The sequence below is a fragment of the Physeter macrocephalus genome, chromosome 17 (assembly GCF_002837175.3).
Source record: "Physeter macrocephalus isolate SW-GA chromosome 17, ASM283717v5, whole genome shotgun sequence".
Lineage (NCBI taxonomy): Eukaryota > Metazoa > Chordata > Mammalia > Artiodactyla > Physeteridae > Physeter > Physeter macrocephalus.
The window spans coordinates 54,583,110-54,606,381 of record NC_041230.1 but is presented as its reverse complement, the minus strand read 5'-3'; the positions used below and the strand labels follow the sequence as shown (position 1 = coordinate 54,606,381).

The window sequence follows — 23,272 nt, the reverse complement described above, 5'->3', positions numbered from 1 at the left end:
CTCGGTGGGTCCACCTCACGTCCAAACGTGGCTAGAAGCTGCCCACTGCTCTCCGGGCGCTCTGGCAGGAGGTCCAGGCCCGTTAGCACAGGGCCGTCGCGCTCCTAGCTCCTCCCCACTCCCGCCCTGGACGACAGCCAAACTGCTTCCGCGTCCACGCCCCTCCGGCCACGGGCCCTTAGCCCACGCTGTCCCTCTTCCAGGACAGCTCCCCCTGGCCGGGGAGGCCGCCCTGAAATCTCTCCCCACCCTCGGGTCAGCCCTGGAGCCTTACATTTGTTCGCAATTGTCCCCTGGAGCACTGATGCTCTGTTGCCCTCCCCCGGTGCCCGGCAGGAGGACGGAGGGAGACCCCGCCCCGCAGCCCACTCCATGGAAGGTGCTGCCAGCGTCGCCCCTAGCGGGCTGTACCCTACGATACAGGTGCACCCGTGGCCGCGAGGACGAGATGCGGGACGCCCCGGGACCGCAGGGGGGCCTCTCGTCCTCGGGCAGCTCAGGCTGGGAGGGGCCCACAGGCCTCCGCTGTGACCCGCCGGCGGCCCTCATCAACCCAGGATCAGTTCCTGCTGACAGCCAGGGCGACCACAAAGAGGATGTTGGCGAGATAATCTTGGCTTACTCGAGCGGGCAGCCTGCCCCGCGGAGGGGAGGGCGAGGGTCTGAACCTCCGTGTGCGTTGGGGGCCTGGGTCCAGATGCCCTCCCACGCTGGTCCTGCCCCCCACCCCGATAGCCGGTGGCAGGCGTGGCCCTGGGACAGAGGAGACGGGAGGGCGTTGGGGGGGCAGCCTGGCTCCCCGCCCAGGGTCAGCTCGGGCGCACCCTGCAGCAGGGGGCTCACCTCTCCTTCCAGAGGAGCAGACGTGAGCCCAGACCCTCGGCCTCTCAGGCTTGGTCCCCGCCTTGGGTGGGCAGGCCCCCAACACGGCTGTGGCTGAGTGACCGTGGGTTCACCTGCCTCTGCTGCCAGGCCGTGAGCTGGACCTGACGCGCGCAGCCTCCCAGCCCCATGTGCGCGCAGCCCGCGCCCGGGAGGTGCTGGCGGCACGCCGTCCCGAGTAAGCCAGGCCGAGGAGAGGGGCCAGCCGCTGTCACAACACGCTCTGGGCCGCGCGAGGGCAAGGAGCGCCCTCGGCATCGCGGAAGAACTTGGGTGCTCAGAGCGGAGGCCAGCGGAGGCCCCATGCTCTCCGGGAACGGGGACCCCGTGCTCTAAGGGGCAAGAGTGCTGCGACCTACTTCAGCTTTCAACGTATTAAAATATAGAGGGCTTCCCTGGTGGCGCAGCGGTTGCGCGTCCGCCTGCCGATGCAGGGGACGCGGGTTCGTGCCCCGGTCCGGGAAGATCCCACATGCCGCGGAGCGGCTGGGCCCGTGAGCCGTGGCCGCTGGGCCTGCGCGTCCGGAGCCTGTGCTCCGCAACGGGAGAGGCCACAGCAGAGGGAGGCCCGCGTACCGCAAAAAAAAAAAAAAAAAAAAAAAAAAAAAAAAAAAATCATAGAGAGATATCATTTGCATACAATAAAATTCATCCTTTTAAGTGTTATTCATCTTTTGGAGGCACATTCACTGAAAGATGAGCGGGACAGTCCTAGGTAACCCAAACAAAACCCAGGGCCCCCTGTAGCCCAGGCTCAACAAACAGACACTTCAGCAGCCCAAATCCCCACCGGCTTCTCTCCAAAGCTTTGCAGGGGTCAGTCAGGATCTTAGACCGCCTTTCCCAGTCACTTCTCCACACCCCCAGCTAACCCAGCGCCTGGCGCCCCTGCTTGGCCGTGCACTGTCCTGGCTTCCCTGTGCCTCCCCCAGACCCCTACTGTTCTCACCTGTGCTCTGACTTCCTCATGGGAGGTCTGGCAACTGGGCTGCAAGGGTGTGGAGGGGAGACCTGGGTGCCAAGGAGACGGTGGGTGGGTGCAGGGGTGAGGCCAGCAAGCAGGCTCCTGGGGGTCTGCTGTCCCCAAGTCCCAGAGCCCAGAAACAGGAGCCCTGCTGTCCTCCTGTGTAGCTGCCGAGCTAGGACGACCACGCCCAGGGCCTCAGGCACCCCTCAGCCCGGGGCGGCCCTCTCTTCGCCCAGGCCTCCCTGCCCTGGCCGCGGCCAGTCAGCTCCCCCAGCCCCTTCCCTTGGGGCTGTCAGCACAGATTCTGAAGGCTCACTGCTGCCTGAGTGACTGTCTACACCCGTCTCCCCTGCTGCACTTGGCTTCCTGGTGATACTCACCCAGAACTCCTCCTCGGCTCAAGTGCACCTCGGTTTTCTGTCTCTGAAGCCCTGACCGTGGGCCGCGGCCCACCCCGACCCACGCCAGTGCCTGCCCTCCCCTGGCTCTGGCGAGGCCGTCCTGGCCTGAACTGTCCTGGCCCAGAACCGCCCACCTTCTCGCTGCACACTTACTCCATCACGGCCTCCTCCGTCTCTGTACCCGGAGACTGGGGCATCCCCAGCTCTGCTGCACAGTAGGTGCTCCGGGAATTCTGGTGACTGTGGGACAGGTTGGGGAGGGGAACAGGTGGGCTCAGAGCCGGGCGTGGCTGGGGGCCGCCCGGGGCCACAGTGGTGGCGGTGGGGGAGTCTGGCACGGCCCCAGAGGGGAGCCTGGGGGCTGAGCCTGCTTGTTGCGGGGGTGTGACCAGGGACTCAGCCCCGGGGACGTGAGCGGGCCACCCGCCTCCACTGGCGGAAGATAAGCCAGCCGGCCCTGCCTGGGGCTCTGAAGCCCGGGTGAGGATGGGGGCTCCACAGGACGCGGGGAGATGGGGCGCTGACAGCCGGAGGTCTGCACCGCATCCTACGCCCAGCCACCACCACTTCCTCCTGTGGCCAGCCTGCAACCGACGGGCGAACTTGGGGGGCTTAAGTGCCCCGCCCCAGGGCCACGCCCGCATCCCCGGCACGCATCAGCCCTCGAGGCCGCACCGGGCAGGAGGGACCACGGGCAGCGCTGGGCCTGTCCCAGGCAGGAGTAACGCCACCATCCCGTGACCATGACGACGGTAGCAGCACAAGCGCTCGGGCAGCCTGTGCAGCAGGCGGGGCTCTGGACTCGCCCACAAGGGCTTCTGATCCTTGTGGCGACCCTGACTTAGTGTCACCCTATCGTCCAGGTGGGGAAACCGAGGCACAGGGAGGTAAAGAAACTCGCCCAAGGCCTGACAGCTAGGGCAGCGACAGGCTGCCACCTGCTCTCCCCTCCCGAGCCCTGCGTTCTCCCCGAGGCCCGCAGCCCCAAACCCACCGTCCCTGTTTGTAGAGATGGGGGCCCGCTCGGGGCACATTTGGACCCAGGCCTGTGTGGCTCCCAGGCCTCCTCTCCCCTCACTGGGCCTCAGTGTCCCTCCCTGGCTCTGCGCCACACACAGCCTCAGCCTCGGAGAAGGCCTCCCTCCCCTGTGGGCAGCCCCCTTCCCTGCTCTGTGTGACTGCCGTCTGCCCCCTCTGACTGTTCCCTGAGGCGACGGGGGGGTGTCCATCTCCCCTGGCTGTGGTAGGGGACCAGCAGGGGTGTGAAGCAGCTGGCACCAGGGCCCCTCCCTCCAGGAGCTATGGCTCCCTCTGGCTCAGACCCCGAGACAAGTGTGCACAGCCCTCGACAGTTTATGAGGCTCTGCCAGGACCTGCATCAGCACCAGCCTGTGGGGAAACCGGCTCCACGGCGCAAAGAGGGAAACTGGGGCAAGGAGCAGCCCCCCTCAGAGAGCAGGACCTTGGGCCACACGGCTCTTCAGGACCAAGCAGAACCGAGACTGCGCTGGGCTCCGGGGCGTATGGCTCTGTGCCCGGGGAACCTGCCCAGGCCTTGGTTTACCCATATGGGAAATGGGTATCAACCCACCGACCTCATAGAGCCGCTGTCCGTGTGGACAGGGAAGGGCTTTGCAGGAGATAAAGATGCCCCCGGATGGGCGTCCTTCCCAGGCCTTCCATGTGCCGGGTCGACCGGGAGCAAACGGGTCCAGATGGGGGTGAACAGTCTGGGTGGGGGGTGAACACACACCTTGGATATCACGAAGGGCCAGCATGGGTACAGGATAAAGAATGGGGGGTGGGTGTGGGAGTGGTCACTGAGGGCTCCTCGGAGGAGGCGATATTTAAGCTGTGACTGTGAATGGCGAACTCGAGACAGAGGGGAGTGGCAGCGCAAAGTCCCGGAACCGGGAAAGAGTTTGGTGGGTTCGGGTGCTGCGGCTGAGGACAGAGCACCCAGGCTGAGAGAGAGGCAGAGCAGCCGCAGCGGCAGGGTGGCCGGCCGGGGTTTATCCTCGGCACCGTGGGAAACTAAGCGGAAGAATGTGGATGCTGGATCGCAGGAAGGACTCCAGCGTGCAGCTGCTGAGGCCCGGCCACCGCCTCCAGGCAGTCCCCAGCTCTCGGCCACCTCCTTGGTCCGGCTCCGCATCCTCCCCTGCCCGGAGCCTGTCCCGTCTCTCTCGGGCTAGGGCCAGCGGGCTGGTCCCCCACCTCGGTCCCTGGGGGCAGGGGCCCAGGCGGGCAGGGAGGAGAGAAAGGGGAGCGGAGGAGGCGGGAAGAAAGAGCGGGGCCTGAGAAAGCCCAGAAAGCCCAGCCCGGCCGATAGGGGAGAGATTGGTTTCAGCCGGAGCCGCAGGGCTGCCAAGTCCACATCCTATCGGCGGCCTGCACTCACTCAACATTCATCACTGCTGAACTCGGAAACTTTATCAACGCTAGAGGTTGGCGCCATCTCCGGGCCTGGCCACTCCCGGCCCTCCGATGGGCCCGATAGCCGCTGATAGATTACACGAGATTGTTTCACTCTGGAGAACCGATTACGAATGCTCCTCGGGGGAGGGGTGCAGAGCACGTGGCCTGGGTGGGGCGGGGAGAGCCCGAGGCCACTTGTGGGCCCAGGCGGTTGTCAAGAACACACTTGGAGCATGTGGCAGAGACCCCACGTGTGACTGGTGGGGAGGGGGAGGGGGAGGGGCGGAGCGGTGGCCGAGGCCACGGCGCGGGGCACGGTGGCCGAGGCCACGGCATAGAGCCGTGAGTGGGAGGGAGGCCCGGGGAGGAGGAGACGGGAGCTGTGCCGAGAACGGGGGCCGCAGGCTCTGGAGTGCTTCTCTCCAGATGGGCCGTGAGGACTGACAGGTGGGAGTGGGGCCGCAGCTCACGGAGCCCTCCCGCGTGGCCTGCCGGCAGATGGGCAGAGGCAGACGGCCTCCTGGAAGGGGACGGGGCTCCGGTGTGACAGGGCCCTGCCATCTGATGGGCGGGGCGGGAGACCCCGAGGGGGCTGGGCCAGGCGCCGAGCCCTCCTCAGCTCTCACCCCTGGGGCTGCAGCCCCTCGGGGCCCGTGGCCAGGTACTAGGAGGGCAGGCCTGCCCGGGCTCGTCTGCAGACCCAGCCCTCGGGCACGACTGCCCCGGGTCCCACGCTAGGGCCCCCGTGAGAGGGTCCTCTCGTCACGGGGACTCCCGCGCCCACTTGGGCTCTGGGTTTCCTTCACACCATGGTGCCACGGCCCTGGGGGGTGGCTAGCTCCTCTTCCTCCAGGCAGGCCCTCCTGATGCTGTGCAGATCAGGAGCGGGATGTACACCGGGCCTGGGAGACTCTAGTGTCCAGAGTCCAGGGGCCACACCACCCCAGGTGTCTCTCCAGTGCCCCGGGAATGGCGTGCAGCAGGGAAGGGAGAAGCAGGGTGCTTTGGGCGGGCCCGTTTCCCTGCTGGGTGCGCCTAGGTCATAGGCAGCCAATCTACTCTGCTCCCACTGCACAGATGGGGAAACTGAGGTCCCGAGGTGCTTCCCGGGCCTACGGGGAGTTGGTGGCTGTGCAGGGCCAGACCCCAGACCTCCTGGCCCAGTGCATCCCTCATCTCCGTGGGGCCCAGAGCCACAGCGTCCAGGAAGCTGGGGACGGCAGTGCACCTGGGCTTAAATCCCACCGGCAGGCCCCTCACCACCCTGAGCCCGTTTCCTCAACTGAAACATTGGGAGTTAAAGCATCAGCTTCAAATTCATAGATAAAAGTGGAAGAGAGGTTGCCCGGGGCTGGCAGGAAGAGGGGGTCAGTGTTCAATGGGGACAGAGCTTCTGTTGGGAAGACGGACAGTTTCTGGAAATGGATAGTGTTGATGGTTGCACAGCCTCATGAATGCACTTATGGCCACTAAGGTACACACTTCAAATGGCTAAATGGTAAGTTCTGTGTTATCTGTATTTTACTGTGCGCGCGCGCGCGCGCACACACACACACACACACACACACACACACACACACACACACACACACACGAGTCTACCACCCAGTGCCGTGGAGCACACAGCAGGTGCTCCCTGAGTGCCTGTCCCCTTCCTTAGGGATTCAGAGACACACAGCCCTCCACAGCGATGCGTCTGCCCCACCACGCTGCCCCAGGCCACTGCTGAGTGCAGAGACAGGCCAGGGCTTGCCAGGGTCCGGTCCTGCGTCCACGGATCGGGGCTGGAGATGCTGGGGAGCATGTCCGTGAGGGAAATCAGATGAGCTGACCGGTCCCGTGAACGGTCCCAGGCACACCTCTGCAGCCGGTCATGGCCCGGCTCTGCTGGTCTCCCACGGAGGTGGCCAAGGCTTCCCTGTCCCGGCTCCAACCCCTGCAGCCCTGCGCCTCCGCGCCCCCGTCCCCCCATCCAGGAATACCCAGTGAGCCCAGCCCGAGCACCAGGCCTGTGCCAGCTGCTGTCCTCTCTCCCCACCGTCATGCCTCTTTCCCCGTTAGGGCTCTTGCCAGGAACGCTCTTCCCCCAGACGCCATCTGCCTCTGCCTAGTCTCCTGTCCACCCCTGTTCCCAGGCGGCCAGCCCCGAAGCAGCAAGCCCCGGCTCTGCCCGTGACCCACGACAGCACTCCCTTGCAGGGGCTGTTTTTCTTCCAGTTCCCTCTGTTCCTTGGGTTTGCTTTGCTCCCCTGGGACAAGGCCCAGGCTGGGGAGCAGATTTAGAACCCAGTCGAGGGAGTATTTACGGAGCACCTGCTGTATGCCCTGCGCTGTCCTAGGGAAGGCAGAGCTGCCCCGCCGTGGTCACACAGCGGCGGTCTGGTTCTGGTCTGATGGCCCCCTCCCCATTTCTTTCCCCTTGATCTCAGCCCAAACTCCTTCCCTCCTCACCCCTCTGCTATTTTCCACTTATGCATTTTTGAAAAACGCCCACGCCTGTGGCTGGGTTTCAGGTCACAGAGCCCTGGGGGTGCCGCGGGAGCTGGTGGGGGGGGGGTCTCTGGCTGGACTCTGGGCCCCATCTTGCTAACAAGACATCCCAGGGGTGCAAAGCGCCTTTGAACAGTGTGAGACTCCCCCAAAGTTTCTTGAACGCTTCCTATGGACACGGTCTCTTGTCATATAAATTTCTAAAATGGGAGCTGTGGAGAACCCCGTTTCCAGAGTGCACCACAGCCACAGATAGAGGAGGACGCCCCGGAGAACGTCCTGTGTGAGCCCTCACTGTGTGGATGGGGACACAGGCCCAGGGAGCGCGCAGAAACCCTGGAGGCAGACAGGCCGGACCCTCCCGCTGTACAGACGGCGAGGCAGCTTTGGCAAACGGGCTGGACCGCGACTCCTCAGCATGGTGCCAGGCCCCCGCCCCCAGCCTGGTGCTACCCGGAGCCAGGCAGAGGGAGGGTCCAGATGAAAGTCCCCGCGGGGGGCGCAGAGGGAGAGGGGACAGCACACACAGGGGCTGGAGGTGCCCCAGACACGTGGGGTGCGAGAGGCAGCTGGCCCCCTCACCTCAGGAATGCCCAAGTCCTGGCCCCCCCAACTCAGGCGGTGGGGGTCTGGGCTCTGCAGGTCAGCAGGAGGTCATCCAGAGGCCCGCCTGTCCATCTCCCTGCGCCCAGTTTTCCACCACTGGGGTAAGGTCCTGCCCAGGTCAGCGTCTCCCCACATTAAGGGCTCCCCTGCGGGAGGCCCCGCCCACTCTGAGGAGGCCCGCCCCCCACACAGTGCTTAGCCAGTCCCTGGGCCTCACTCCTGCTCATTTGCATGCCCGTTTCCATTGGCTGAGGACACACAGGTTAGGCCCCGGGTTCCCTGGCTGTGGGGGTGGGGCGTGGGGGGGCTCGATTCTGGGGAGACCATGCTGGGTGGGATGGGGGTGTGGCACTGGGCTCTGAGGGCCCTGGGCTGGCTCTCAGGGACACTGGCTCTGCTGGGCCATTCCGGGGAGCCTGAGGGCTAAGGGGCTCTGTGAGAGGACCAGGTTCTGGGGGGTGGGTTCTAGGGGTGCCAGGCTCAGGGTGACCCGTCTTAGCCCCAGGTCTGGGTCATAAAGGGCCACCTGCTGCTCGGGGGAGAACTCTGGTTAGAGTGCAGGCACTTCCTTAAGTCCTACCCCCTCCCCGCCACTATGCATGACTCAGAGCAGGAAAGATACTGACCCAAGGTCACACAGCCAGGACGTGGCGGCACAGCTGGGAGCTCGCCTCCAGTCCTGGCTCCCCACCCCAAGCCTGGGTCCTTCCCTCCAGGGAGGGCCTGTAGGGCCACTTCTTATTTTTCGCTGCCTCGTCTCAGGGAGGGCTATTTTTCCGCTTCCTTTGCAAAGTGGTGGCGACATTGATGATGATTTTACGAGAACCCGGTCCCCCGGCTTTCACCTTAGATCTAGTGGCACCATTTTCGCGGCTCTGAGTTGCAGGGCGGTGGGCTTGCGGGTGTGTGAGTGTGTGTGAGTATGTGTGAGCGCGTGTGCACAGGCTTTGTTCCTGGCATTTTGGTGGGTGAGATAAGAGGAAACAACAGAACGGCTCGGAGAGGCAGGCAGATAGATAACAGCGATAGGGCTCTCCACCACCAGGCCTATCTGCTCTTTATCGCAGTTCCCTTTTCTTTCTTTCTGGTTCGGGGGGAGGGCGGAACACACCCCCCCAGCCCACCCCCACGCCCGGGACCGAGCCGAGGGGCCTCCCTCTCAGGCTCCCTCCCTCTGTGTCTAACACATCCAGTGCCCAGGCCCGGAGCTCCTGGCTGGAAAGGGCAGGGGTCCCGAAGGTCGGTGTCACCACTGAGAGGGGTGACAGGGCAGCGGCGGCAGGGGAGCATCCGCCCCCGAGAGAGAACCCAGATCCCTCTCATCAGCCCCGCAAAAGGGCCCTGAGGAGGGCTGCCTCCCGTTTTAGGACAAGGGCAGGGAGGCCCAGAGCAGTGACACGGCAAGGCTGTGCGGGGCCCGGGATTTGAACCTGGGCCTCCCTGGCCTTGAGGGTGGTGGTCGGCAGGCAGAGCGGGTACTGAGCTCCTTCCTTGAGAAGTCCTGTGTGCCCCGGGAGGGCAGGGCTGGGTGGGGACAGGGAGGCCCCAGGGGAGACGACCAGAGGGGCCGCTGACTCCCAGCCCGGCGCCTGTGGGGCAGGTCTTAGTGTCTTCAGCCCCGTTTTACAGATGTGGAAACCGAGGCTCAGAACAGGGAAGTGCCTGTGAGCCACAGCGATGGGGGCAGGCTGGACCCCCTAGCCTCCCTCTGCACTCTCTCTGGCTCTGGTGAAAGCAGAGGGTCCAAGGGGAGGGCTCCCAGAGCCACAGGACAGATGTTCCAGAACCACCCAGGTCACCGTGTGAGAGCACAGGGGCCCGGGCCTCTGCAACCTGGAGCCATTTGCCACAAACAGCCCAGGAAGAATGCTGGTGAGGGCTTCCCTGGTGGCGCAGTGGTTGGGAGTCCGCCTGCTGATGCAGGGGACACGGGTTCGTGCCCCGGTCCGGGAGGATCCCACATGCTGCGGAGCGGCTGGGCCCGTGAGCCATGGCTGCTGAGCCTGTGCGTCCAGAGCCTGTGCTCCGCGACGGAAGGGGCCACAGCAGTGAGAGGCCCGCGTACCGCAAAAAAAAAAAAAAAAAAAAAAAAAAGAATGCTGGCGAGATTCGAGGAGGAGGTGCAGCAGGCACCCCCGCAGGTGCCCTGAGAGAACCCCGCGTCCCCAAAGCACGTGTCCCAGGATGCTCTCCCTGCTTCTCTCCCGACTCCTCCCTCAAAGGCCGAGGAGGCCGGAAATGCGGTCACACCCACTGCACAGGTGGGGAAACTGTAAGTCACTTGCCCAGGCACCCTGCCCAGGCGGCGGGATTCAAACCCAGTCACCCCACCCCGTGCCGGTCCCCCTCCGCCATATACGCACCCATTTTACTGGAAATAGCTGACTTCCTTTAGAATACTGAAACAAAATAAAACCCCAAAGACAGAAAGAAACCAACTTTCTCACCGAAGGGGCCCATTTTCTGAGGACAGATGAAATGACCTCCAGATGCAAGCAGGAGCAGTCGCCCCATCATCCATCGCTCTTGGACAGGGCTGTGTGGCCCTGAGCAGTCACTCACCCTCTCTGTGCCTGGGCATTTTTCCCCAAAACAGAGAGGGCAGTCCTCTTAAGGCAGGTGGGAGCTCATGGCCGCCAACATCCCCAGAGCCTGCAGCCAAGACGGAGACCCAGACCTTGACCAGGCCTCTAAGTCAGGTCTCTACTGCTTCCTCCCATGCTGTGTGACCTTGGGTGGGTTACTCAACCTCTCTGAGCCTTGAGTCCTCCGAGGAGAAATGAGGTCAGAGGGGCCCCTCCCAGGATGCTGGGAGGACTCTAAAGGATAACACAGGTCATGCCCAGGCCTGGCATATAGCAAGCGCTCAGGGAAGGGAGCTACCAGCTAACAATGGCTCCATTCGGATTTTAAGTGTGGAGTCCCAGAGCCACCCAGAAATGTCACTGACTGTCCAGTCAGGCCTCCTGTCTCTGGGACCACAGAGAATCTCGTTTCTCAAGAGTTGCTTAAAAAATACATGCAGAAAGCAGGGAAAATGGCCAGCTGCCCTGCGCCTGCCGGGAGCCCCAGGCAGCTCCTCTGCCGGGCTTTCCGCGTCGAGGGGCGAGGACGCCTAGCTTCCCCTCTGTCGCATCCCCTCCCCCATGGCTGCCGCACCTGTCCCTCAGCGGGGAGCATCAGCCCCACGGCGGCCCTAATCGCACTCATCGCACCATCAGCGCCGGATCTCGGATCAGCTGAAGGGGGCGGCTTTACCCACAGACGCGGAGATGGCAGCTCAGCCCCATCAGCGCGCCAGCCGTCACACGTGGCGGCTGGGCGGGCCTCCGAAGGCAGGGAGGCTGGGGACCGGGCAGGGAGAGAGAGCTGGGAGCCCCTCCCTTTCTCCAACTAACTGGCAAGTGGGGCTCCACCGGGTTCCTTGACATTTACCAGGCACCTACTGTGTATAACCAGGCACTGCTTGTTCCAGGGGTCAGGGAGAGAGAGGAGAGACCCAAGCCTGGGCCCATTTGACACATGAGGACACCGAGGCCCGGAGATATGTCCCAGGAGATAGAGGCAAGGCAGCCGGGTCCAGACACCCAGCTCCGGTGAGAAGCTGGGGAGGTTTAAATCTCCCACGAGGGCTCAGCCCTTGGCCCTCATTCCCTCCAACAGGCTCCTCCTGCTGCTGCAGCCTTCCCCAGCAGAGGCCTCTACCTTCCCTCCCCAGCCGGGCCCGTGGACACTGTCTTGGTGCAGAGGCCTGGGAGGTGCAGGCTGGACGTGCCAAGGTTGACGGCCGGCCCGGGGGGACAGGACAGGCCGGAGAGACGGCCCCCACCCGGCCCACCCTCCTCCCTACCTTCTTTTTCAAAAACATAATTTATCTGTGTATTATCAAGAAATCCAGACACTTTAATCAGTGAGCTATGAAGTCAGAATTTCCATTCTTATCTGCGGGAGGAGTGGAAATGGAGGAGATAGCGCGAGGGATCGCTGGTGGGGAATGTTAATGGGTGGAGAGGCTGGGCCATTGGCCACAGAGACGCCGTATCTCCCCCATTATCAAGGCCATATCTCGCCAACCATCTCGGCGCGGTAATGGGGCCAGTTCAACTTTCCGAGTTATCACGGGAGCTGAAACCTGCGCCTGCCAGAGGCCTGGACTGGGAGACAGTTCGGGCGGACCAGGCCCCGGCGGGCAAAGCCAGGATGGAGAGGAGGGCCTGGCCAGGGCCCATGGGGGCCTGGGTGCCCACTGACCACCAAAGCCACTGCAGTGAGAGTTGGGGGGGGGGGGGCGGGCTCTCTGGGAAAATGTCTGGTTTTCCCCCCCGCCCCCTTGGTGGAGGGGAGCGATGGAGGGAAAGGTGTCCGGGTCCTGCAGCTTAGAGCCAAACCTTGGAGTGCCCGCCAACCTTCTCGGGATCCTATGGCGGAGCTGGGTGTGTGCATATTGTGCAGGAGGGGAAACCGAGGCAGGAGGCCACCTCTGGGCCTCAGTGGGGCTGGGGTGGTCCCAGGCCCTCCCGAGCCGTGCCAGGCCCATGAAGTGGAAAGGGTGGGCGGTGTGGGGGCATGCTGGGGGGACCAGGGTGTGGGCAGCCTGCCCTCCTGCCCTGTGGCCCGCAGGGTCCCCTATCACCTCTGCTGGAAACCTCTCCCAGGCCCCAAGCCCCAGGAGGGGGAAACATCAGAGAAAAAACCAGTCGGGTGGGGGCCTGCCCTCCTGCCCTGTGGCCCGCAGGGTCCCCTATCACCTCTGCTGGAAACCTCTTCCAGGCCCCAAGCCCCAGGAGGGGGAAACATCAGCAACAAAACCAGCAGGGTGGGGACATCCTGGTGGGCTCTGCCCCCGCAGGTCCCGACCTGAGGCTCGGGGTACGCTCGGTGCGGCCCTAATATGCTGGGGCTTCCTGCCTGCCCTCAGGGCCCGGGCACGGGGCACCCAGGGCCCATAAACAGAACGCATCTGCCCATTCAGAGGAAAGGGCCTCCAGATCCACTCATTCCCGGGGAGCACTGAAGCTGAGGTGCGGAGCAAGAGTCTCACCCGAGGACCACCCTCCCCTGCTGCCTAGAGGTCCCATGTGACCAGGAACTGCCCCAGGCGGGCCTGGACTTCGCGTGCCGGTTAAGCTGTGGCTCTGGTCTCTCTCCTGCAGCTGGGAGGCTGGGCAGCGGCCACTTTGGCCCAAGAGGGGAAGGGACTTGCCCAAGGTCACGCAGCCACCAAGGAGACCAGAGCTGGATGCTGTCTGGAACCGCAGGAAGGCCTCAGTTTCCTGGACGTAAACATGGTGGCACCAAGCCCGGCAGGGAGAGCTCTGGCCCTGGACACCACAACTGTCACCATCCTCTCCTCGCTCCAGGGTGGGGAGCTCGAGCCGCGGTCCTGAGTCTGACCTTTAAACCCTCTAAGCCTCAGTTTCCCCTCCGTGCACCGGGCTAACTGCTGAGCCCCCCTCAAAGGCTGTGAGGGGAGGACGTGAGCTCACGGCCGTAAGTGCTGGGCACCCAGCAGGGGCTTAGTAAATGCTCAGCTAACGCCTGCTCTAACGACCGATGACCATGAGCTGGGGTTGGTCTCGGGATGAGCTTGGGGCCCCGGTAAACTCGGGTCAGATGGGGGAAGCCTCAGCTTTCTCTCTCGTTGCAAGGGGCCGAGTGCCCGATGCCAGAGCAGCCCAAAGAGCAGAGAGGGGCTGCCCCAGGCCCACCAAGCCCTCCCCGGGGGCTGAGAGTCCAGCAGTGCAGGATGGGCCCACCGTTCTAGTGGAGGGCTCTCTAGCAGCTCTTCCCTGCTGCCCACCGCAGGCAGGAGCCGAGACCCCTGGCCCTGTGGCCCCCTGCCCTCCCGCTCCCTGGGTCTGACTTGCAGGGTGGAGAAAAGGGAAATGAAGGCAGGAGGCTGTGGCAGGTGCAAGTGGCCAGGGCAGATCGGGAAAGCTGGAGGGCTTGAAGTGAGACATCAAGAGGAACTGGCAGGAAGCAGCGCAAGGGAGATGGGGGAGGGGAGATGTGCCCCCCCCCCGCCCCCCGCCCCCCGCCGCCCTTCCTCTTCATTTTAACTTTGACAAACAACAGACGACGCAGAGGCTCTGGCCCAGGCTGGACCTCTGCTGTCAGGTCTCACCAGCCTCGCTGCCTGCGAGCTCAGCATCACAGTTGTACTTTGTAGGGGAACCAAGACTCAGGGGGCCAACTGACTTGCACCCAGCCCGGTGTCCCCAAGATATCCCCATCCTGCAGAGGTGGAGACTGAGGCTCAGGAAGGCAAGGTGAGCCTCCCGGCAGAGCCTAAGAGCTCCACCGCAGAGAAGCTCCGGCAGCCACCCAAGTGCAGAGCCCCCTCCTCCCAGGAAGGAGCCCACCCGCCAGTTCTGGGGGTGCCTGGGAGCTGGCACAGGGTTGTACAGACAACCCCATCGATCCCATCTCCACGTCGTTCGAGCGCTGTGTGACCCCGGTGCAACCACCCACCCTCTCTGATCCTCTTTTTGGGGTGCAAAACGGTTTGAGAACCCCAACCTCAGTGGGTGTATAGAGAATCTCAGGAGCGGACGCCGGCGAAGTGCTTACAGGGGGTAGGCTCTGAGGCTGACTGGCTGGGTCTCTGTCCCCACTCCACTCCAGCCCTGGGGTGGGGACCGTGGGGACCAGGAGCACGGGGGCCAGGGCCAAGCTCGCACCATGCCGGGGCTCACGGAAGCTGCACACCAGTGCCCCATCACCTCTTCTACGGGAGAGGGAAACACGGCTCCACAGCCGGCAGGCCCAGGGGAGGCAGATCGAGGGACAGGAGGTAGAGGGGAGGGGCCTGCCTATCTGTGCCCCAGCTCTGGCCCAAGGTCAGCCACCACATTCCTGCCCCAGCGGGCGCTGCCTTCTCCCAAACAGGAGACTGGGGGGAGGGAGGAGGGAGGGGAGGCGGGGAGGAGCTGGGCCCAAGAGGCCCTGGGAGGACACAGGATGACTCAGGAGGGCAGGACAGGTGACTGGGGGGCTGAGTGGGCACTGCCCAGAGAAACCTCGGCCCTCCTCTGGGGTCCACAGACCCAGCTCCTGGATCACAAGTTCTTGAGCATGTTACTGTCTCCCAGGGCCTCAGTTTTCTTGCCTGTAAAATGGGTCAGTCAATAACGCTGATAATCGTAACAGCAGGTAAGACCCTTGGGCAGGAAAGGGGCTGAGGGGGCCTGGGCCCGCCCCGCCTAAGGTGCAGTCAGGGCAGCCGGCCCACGACTCCCTCCCTCTTCAAAAACTAACACACGAAGGGGAGGAGGGTGGGAGGCAGGCCTGTGTGTGAAGCGTCCAGCCCTTGGGGCTTCTGGCAAAATGTTCGTAGTGCAACCAGCAGCTCCCAGGGCTGCCACGTCCACCAAGGACGTGACTGCGGGACTGCGCTTTACAGTTTGTATCTGGGAATCTCACGGACCCCACGTACAGGCCCCAGGAGGGAGGTGCTCTCATTAAGCTTCTGCTTCAAAAGCAGAAACCGAGGCAGGAGAGAGGCCACCTGCCCACAGGGTCACAGCAAGGCCAGGACTCGAGGCCGTGTGGCAGCCCCCCGCTGCAGTGGCCTCCCGCCCCGGACACAAGGGCTGGCCTGCAGCCCGGAGCCCTCGGAGGACGGTGCGGGCCTGGATCTCAGAGCTCCCACTCCCTACTGTGGGGCTCCGGGTGGGGATGGAATCCCCGGGGCCCGGAGGGAAGGGTCCCTGTCCTCAGCCCGCCCAGTGGTCCCAGGGCCAGCTGGGGTGGGTGGCAGCAACATGCCACCCGTCAACCAACAGCCCAGCCCCTGTGTCACCTGGGACCCCAGGTGCGCGCTGCCCTGCTCATCACCTCCTGCGTCCCAGCCCTGCGTGAGCTCCGCACACAGCCTCTGGGGTAGATGCCGAGTCACGGGTCACCCCCGCTCTACAGACGAGAAAACAGGAGACGCTCCCTGAGGCCACTCAGCTGTGGGCTGTGGTGCTGGAGTTGAAAGTTGGGGAGCGGGGGGTGGGGCGGGGGAGGGCAGGCCTCCCTCAGACCCAGACCGCCCTCATCGCCTCTTTGCCTGGAGGCAGGACTCTAGTCCCGGCCTCCTGATGTCTTCAAAACCTCATTTGCAAAATGGGGCACTGGACTGGGATGTGCCCATTGAACCAGTGGGCAAACTGAGGCAGAGAGGGGCCGCCCACACTGATGCTGCCTGGGGACCCTCGGCAAGCCGCCGTTCCTTTGCAGGCCTCCAGCTCCTCCTCCGTGAAATGGACACAGGGACGCAGGAGGCCCTGGGGTCCTCTCACTGGGCTGCCCGACCCCACAGCCCCTCACCTCTGGGCTGGCTTGGTCCAAACCCATCCAGCGCTCAGGCGGGGAGGTGAGGGGTGGGTGGGGGACAGAGGAACATCGCTGACAGCTCCCCAGTACAGCCCCTCCCCTCTGACGAGGAAACCGCAGCCCGGAGAGGGCAAGCAACGTGCGCAGTTTGCACAGCCCGGGCACCTGCCTGGCGAGTCGTAGCCGGAGGGGCTGGAGGTGAAGGCCAGCCACGGAGAGGAGTGATGGGAGGGGGTAGGTTGCGGGGCCCACTTCCTAGGCAGGGTCCTCGCGTGTGTTTTACTCTCTGGGGACAGCCTGGGAAAAGGGATTTGTCCATCACAGATAAGCTGCAAACCACAGATCTAACTTGACCGATGGACCACAAAGATACTGTGGAGGAGGAGGGGGAGGAGGAGGGGGAGGAGGAGGACGAGGACGCCGGCAGCTGTCTGAGAAGATGCGTATTCCCCGCCTGTGCTCACAGCTGTGCTCAGGGACCACCAGCGTCAGCGTCCCCATTCTGCAGATGGGGATACTGAGGCAAAGGCACTGAGGCTGGAAGGGGCTGAAAGAAGCCAGAGAGAAATCCTCCAAGTCTCGGCTTGAACCCAGGCCCTGGTGAGGGGGCAGCCCTGACGGGAGCCTGCTCTCCCCTCCTCACGGGGACACATGCACTGCAGCCTGAAGGCGGCTGAGCCCTTACCCACGGGGCCATCCGCCTCCTGCTGCCAAAGCCGAGGACATGGAGGCACAGGGGCAGACTCTGCAGGTGTCGCTGCCCCTCTCCTGCAACCCTCTCGGTCCAGGCCCCTCCTGCCTGGGTAGGGAACAGCAGGCGAGGTCCAGAGAGCGAACGTGTGATGGCGGCCTCAGTCTCCCCGTCTGTGAAATGGGGACAGGGGCCACGGGGCAGCGCCAGGAAGACCCGAGGGTATGGGGGCCGGTGGCAGGAGCCCAGCCAGGCGCCCGGGCCCGGGGCTACGGGGTTGGCGACGGTGGCCGGCGACGCAACAGCTGCCTCCAGGAGAGGGCCTGTCGATGGCAGATAGTCCGCCCCGAGTGTTATTCCCGAGCCCGGCAAGCCCCAGGAACGTCTGGTTGGCATAGAAACAGGAGATAAGGGGTACAATTAATGGCATCGTGTTCCCTCCTCCTTTCTTCCCCAACTGACCCATTTAAATCCCTGGCAGTGCTGGTGCCATGCTGGGCTCCCAGTGACCTCTGGGGAGGGGCTGGCTAGGTGGGCGGGATGAGACTGGGGCTCAGGGCCCTGGCAGGGCTGGCTGAAGCCTCCTGGGACCCCACCCCCCTACCCTGCGCAGAAACATCTCAGGAAGGAGGCCACAGGGGACTCGGCAAGGGCAGGGCTGGGGACCCCTGGGCACCTCTGCTCCCAGACGCCCATTTCACAGGTGTGGAGACTGAGGCCGGGGAAGCCCAGAGGCAGACAAAGGCAAGAGACTGTGGGAAAGCAGTGTGATGTTCACAGCGGGGCCAGACTGCCTGCCTTTCAACTCTGGCTGTCATTTTCTTGGGTGAGAAACTTAACTTCTCTGTGCTTCGGTTTCCCCAAGATGTAAACGGTAAGAACAGGACCTGCCTTAAGATAACACGTGGCCTGGCACAGAGTAAGCCCCGTGAGTATTAGCTACTATAGATAGCATTATTACTATCTAACGAGCAAATGAGCCGTCTGTCTTCCCTCCGGCCCAGGAATGCAGGAAAACCAGCGTGAAGGCCCAGCCTCAGGGCCTGAGAGCTCAGGGCCCCAGCTGCTGCCCACCAGAGCTCCGCTCAAGGCCAGGTTCAGGGAATGGGGGCTGGGAGCCAGCCTCTGCGTCTCTAAGGCCCTGGTCCCTGGCTCCCATGCCCCCAGGGCTCTGAGGAGGGGGCGGAGGCCAGCTGAGGGCAGCCACGGTGCCCGTCCACCCCCGGTTGGCAGGCAAGGTCACACCTGATTTCCAGAGAGGGGAAACTGAGGCTGCAGAAGTCACAGCCACCTGCTCACGGGGCTCGAGTTACGGGCAGCCGGGTGGCCGAAGCCCCATCTTTCCTTGCTTCTCTGCCATCACAGTGGGGTGGTGGGTACTGCAAGGTGACCCCTGGGAACCAGGCAGATTCCCAGGAGCCTCCCACACCTGGCAGGGGGAGGTGCGTCGCTCTGTGCAGATAATCCTCTCAAGTTCATAAAAACTGAGCGACCACCTCACCCCCCTTCCGGCCCAACCCAGTCTCTCTCCGGAACTGGCCCTCACCAGAAAGCACTGCCAGCCTCCAGGTGGGCGTCCGGCTGCTGGGGAGAGCGGGCAGGTGTCTTAAAGCTCGGAGTGAATGAGTCATCCTGTGGCCACCAATAATTTGCTTAATCAAGCTCTGAGAACGTGTGAAAAACACCTCCATCTGCAACGGAGCAGCTGTCAGGGCTGGGACTTCTTCCGGGAGCCCCTTGCCTGGCTGGCCTCGATTTCCACTTGGTATCTGGAGCCATGGTCCCCAGGGGCCCTCCCACTGCAAAAGGGCTCTGTGGTCCCCTCAGCATCCCTAGTCTGACCTGGGGGCTTGTTCCTGTCCCCACTGGCCAGAGTTGGAAACTGAGGCTAGCCCATGGTCCCTGGAGGCACCCCCAACAGCTGGCCTCTTCCTGACCCCCGCTGGAGGTCCCCCCTTGCAGGCAGTGCCCCGTCTGCCCCCACCCGCCCCCACCTCCCAGCCGGCCCCTGGTCAGCTCACCCCTCCCCTGGCTCCCCCGGCAGTGGCTATGAGCCAGTACTTGCATTCAGCAAGTGCTCAGTGAAGACCTGCTGAGTGAATCAAGGCAGGTCTGAGCAGACCTTCCCTTCTGATGTGGGGGACCTGCTCAAAAAGATGCCAGCGCACCGTGCTCCCCCCAACCTCAGCTCAGCAACAGAAGCCACTTGGATTCTTTTTTCAAGAAAACTCCAAGCAGGTTACACTTGGCACTTGCCAGGAAGAACACCCACCCCGACTTGATTCAAGGGGGAAAACGCCCTCTCTCCTTCTGGAGGTGACAAGCCTGACTCTGGCTATCTCACACCATCTCAGAGGGATCAGGGTTGGGTGTCCTCCCTCCCCTCCTCCCCGCTCCTGGCCGGTGCAAAGTCAGTTTTCTTTCATTTTGACGGACTGTACCACCCGCAGGGGGAGGATCAACTTCCTGGCAATGAAGTGTGTTTGGGATGAAAACTCGCCCAAACGGACCCAGGCACGCACGCCCCGCCACCCCTCCCCGGCAGGTCGGAGGCCCCCCACTCGCCCCAGCCGCGACGCCCCCGCGCTGTTGTTGCCTCGAACCCGGCGGGGCCTGGTGGCCATAGATAAGGGCTCTTATCGCTTTGGGAGATCGCCATCCGGCCGACCGGCCCGGCGCTTATCGGAGCTCACATCGACCCGGGCGGGAGGAAACCTCGGCGGGCCAGGGCGCCGGGGGTCCCGAGCTGCGCTCCGCCCCGCGCTCCCCGCCAGCGCGGCCCGGCCTATCGTCGCAGCCATCTGGCCGGCCAAGGCTGCGCTCCCGCCTCGCCCTCCCCCGCTCCCACTTTTGAAGTTAATAAATGGGAGCGCCTATCGCCGCCGCCATCGGTTGTGCACCTTATCAGCGCGGCACATCTATCTCTGCGCGGAACAAAAGGCGCACAGAGGCGCGGGCAGCTGCGCCCCGGCTTTGGTGGGGGCCCGGGGGGGCGGCGGCCCCAAGCGCTCGGGCCCCTCCCCTCCACACCCGCGGCCTGGTCGCAGGTGAGGCCAGCGCGGCGGGCACACAGCCGCCAGGGCCCTACGCACAGCCGCGGGCAGAGGGCGGGCGTGCGGGCGCCGCCGCTTGGTGACAATCAGCGCTCGCATCTTAACGCGCCAAGATCTGCCAGGGGGAGGAGGCGCCCGGGGCCGCGGGCTGAAGGGAGGGTGCCCCGGCCCGGCCTCCCGGGGCCGGCCCTCTCCCCAGCCCGCTTCCCGGGCGCGCTGAAGGTGGACAGCGGGGGCTCGCCCTCGCGCCCGCTTTGGTCCCTGTCCCCAACACGCAGCGCTCGGTCGACCCAGCTGAGCCCGGGCGCTCGCTCCGCTCTGGGCCTTATCGGCTCTGGCGATCGGCTCCCAACCTGCGATCTCCCTGCCCGCGCTATCTGCATTTCTCATCACTCTGAAACACATACACACGCACACACGAGAACAGACCGAACAGAGGCGCACAGGGGAGGAGGGGAAAAAGAAACCAGAGAACCAGCGCAGATCGGGACCTGTGGGTGGTTTTAATACTTGAGTTGACTTGATAGAAGGCGACTTTCGGAAAACAGGTCCCGCTTGCACATTGAGGAGTCGGGTTACGGGAACCCGGATTCATGCTCGCCTCCCCCCTCTCTGGGACCTCGGGAGTAGACACTCCCCCAGGAGCGTGCACACAGGGTTCTGGTGGCAATGGTCATGTGGACAGAAGAAGCAGTGCGGGGGAACATGGGGCTGGGCAGTGGTCTGGCCCTCCTCTTCGCCTCCTGGGCAGCCCCAGCGACCTGCTGGTCTGGCCGGGGAGATGTGGCCCCGCACTCTGGCCCTGGCAGCAGAGGCGCGAAGTTATTATTGGCGTGGGGTGGGGAGCCGTGCTTCCTGTGCACTGCCCTCTCTCTCCCTGCTCAGGCAGCCCAGTGGCCCCAAGAGTACGGGGTGCTCTTATCTCGGGGGGGGGGCATCATCAGTGTGGACACAGCAGCTGCCTGCCCCCCCCTCCCCCACCGGGGGAGTGGCCTGCAGGCCAGACGGGTGAGACACTTGGACGCGTGCGGAGGCGACCCTGGCCCAGTACTGAGTCCCAGGAGACCCCTCCCCGACTAGGAGCAGCCCCTCGGCTAGAGGGTGTGTGTGACCGCAAGCCACCCAGCGCACAGCGCCCCTGCAGTTCTGGCTGGGACACAGGGAGGCGAGGACCTCCAGGAGGCTGTCCCCGGGCAGGGAAGGCTCGAGTTCGAGACCCAGAGACAGGGCTGGAGCCCAGCGCGTGGGCTGCGGTAGCTACACCTCCACCCCCCAAGCCAGGCGGCTCTGCAAGCCAGCGGGAGTGGGGGTGGGCGCCGGCGGGTCTCCGCCACTTGGCCGTGCACTTCCACGCGCCCCGGGTGCCCCCTCTCCCTCCCAGGTCTCTCTCTTTCTCCCTCTAGATACAAAGCCTGGGAGAGTCAACCGCGCGAGATAAGATCACAATTTCAGCCCGTCCCGACAGAGCGATCTTATCAGGATGGGACTTGCAGAATGGAATATTTTAAACTTTATCTGAGCCCAGATCGGGCCGCCTTATCGCCGCACCATCTCGGGGGATGCGGGGGAGGGGCAGGCCGCGAGGTGGCCGCGCCCCCAGCAACCCCGTTCCGGCCCTCTGGGAGGACACCCCCCACCAGGCGGGACCCCCGGTGCCGGTGCCGAGACGCGGGGGACCGGCCCGCCAGCGGAGATTAGATTACGGCGCGCTTGGCACACAGAGCGGGGGGCGCGGCGCGGGGTGAAGGTCGCGGGCGCCGCGGGCAGAGCGGGGCGGACCGGGAGCGGACCGGCGGGGGTCGGGGCCGGCGGGCAAAGTTTGACTCACGCTTGATCTGCCGGGGGTTGCTCTGTTTCCTCCTGGACATGTCTCCGGCGCCGCGCGCCCTCGTGGCGGCCGCCTCTAGCCCCTGGCGGGCGGCGGCGGGCGGCGGGGGCGCGGCGGGGCCGCGGGGCGGCTCATGCCCCCGGCCCCTGGGCTCCGCGGCCGCCCCGGCCCGCGCCCCCAGCCCGCCGCGTCCGGCCCGGCGCCGCTGCGGAGGCCGGAGGCTCGGCCCTGCTGTGCGGCCGCGCGGACCGCCGGGGCCGCAGGGCGGCGGGCTGCTGCCGGCTCCTCCCGCCTCCGCGCAGACGCCGCCGCCGCCGTTCGGCTCTTCTCAATGGGACCTGCGGGCAGCGCGCGGCGAACCGGGCGGCCTCGGCCCGGGCGCTCGGGGCGTGCGGGCTGGGCGTTCGCGTCACGGCGCCGCGCCTCCGGGCCCGCCCCCACCGCTGGCCCCGCCCTCAGCACCACGGCCTCGCCCCGCCTGCACAGAGTTGGCCCGCCCCCGGGCGGATCTTGTTACCTCGCGGCCCTGGCCCCGCCCCGCCCCGCCGCCCTGGCCCGCCCCTGGACTGGCCCTGCTTTCTCGCCGCAATGGCCCCGCCCCGCCTGCTGGCCCCGCCCCCAGAGAGCTGAACCCGCCCCTGGCCCTGGGCAGACCTGTGGCCTCCTCGACTACTCCTTCGGCCCTGCAGCTTTGTCCCCAGACCCGGCTCAGACTCGGCGACCCAAGGCATCCCGCCGCCCCGCGTCCGGCCGGGCTCCAGACCTCTCTGGACCCGCCCCCCCGGCGCAGCTGCAGCTCTGTCCCCCAGCCTGACCTGACCTGGTTCGGTTCCTGGACACCGAAGCCCCGCCCAGACCACGCCCCAAAGCCATGGCTCCGACCTCCACCAACCATGACTCCGCCCCCCCGCCCTGTAACTCCGCCTCCAGGGCCTCGGTCCCGCCCAGAACCTCTGGGCTCTGCGACCACCCTCCTCGGCCCGCGGGATGGGGGACAGCGAGGGCCGGGTCAGGAAGCCCGAGGCCTTGACGCCCCACATTGCCTTGGACCAGATTTGGGGTTTGGAGCCGGCTCCGGCAGGGTGGGGCTTCTGCCCAAGACTGTGGCGGAAGCGGCATCCCTGGGGTTCGGCACCTCCGGTGGCTGCAGCCCCAAGTGGAGAGTGGGGGACTTCGGGTCCTCCTCCCTTGGGCTCAGATATGGCTGGAAATCGCGGGGAGGGGTGGCGTAGAAGCCAGCGGCCTGTGCCTGCTCCCCCCCGCAGCAGCCCCCAGGCGTTGCCCCTCTGGGCCTCTCCTCCCCCCGGCCGTGGCCTCTTCAGGGCGCCCCTGCTGGAGGCCCAGGAAGAAGGCCCTTCCGCGGGCTGAGCGAACCCCCAAGCCCCATCCCCGCCTGGAACAGTCAGAAGGGAGCGAGGTCAGTACTGCCTGTTCCAGCCATGGAAATGGAGACTGAGCCTTCTGTTCTTCGGGATATGTTCATGGGATCCCAGAGGCCCCCCATTTTCCAGGGAGGCTCAAAGTCATACAGCATTGGAGTTGTCCCTGGGGGCTCAAGTGTATTCTTTTAACATTCTTGGCCTGCATTTGGTGCCTGCCCCCACCCCCCATGTTCAC

The 23,272-nt window shown here is 64.9% G+C and overlaps 1 protein-coding gene across 1 annotated transcript in view; it reads right to left on the bottom strand.

The window, feature by feature from the left end:
• The window catches only part of ZFPM1 (zinc finger protein, FOG family member 1), an 82,543-nt gene extending 60,824 nt beyond the window's left edge, over positions 1–21,719 (bottom strand). The window contains exon 1 of the mRNA XM_055079208.1: positions 21,656–21,719. Coding sequence (XP_054935183.1) covers positions 21,656–21,695 — 40 coding nt within the window. The 5' untranslated portion in view covers positions 21,696–21,719. The remainder of the gene's footprint in view (positions 1–21,655) is intronic.
• Between the last annotated feature and the right edge of the window lie 1,553 nt (positions 21,720–23,272).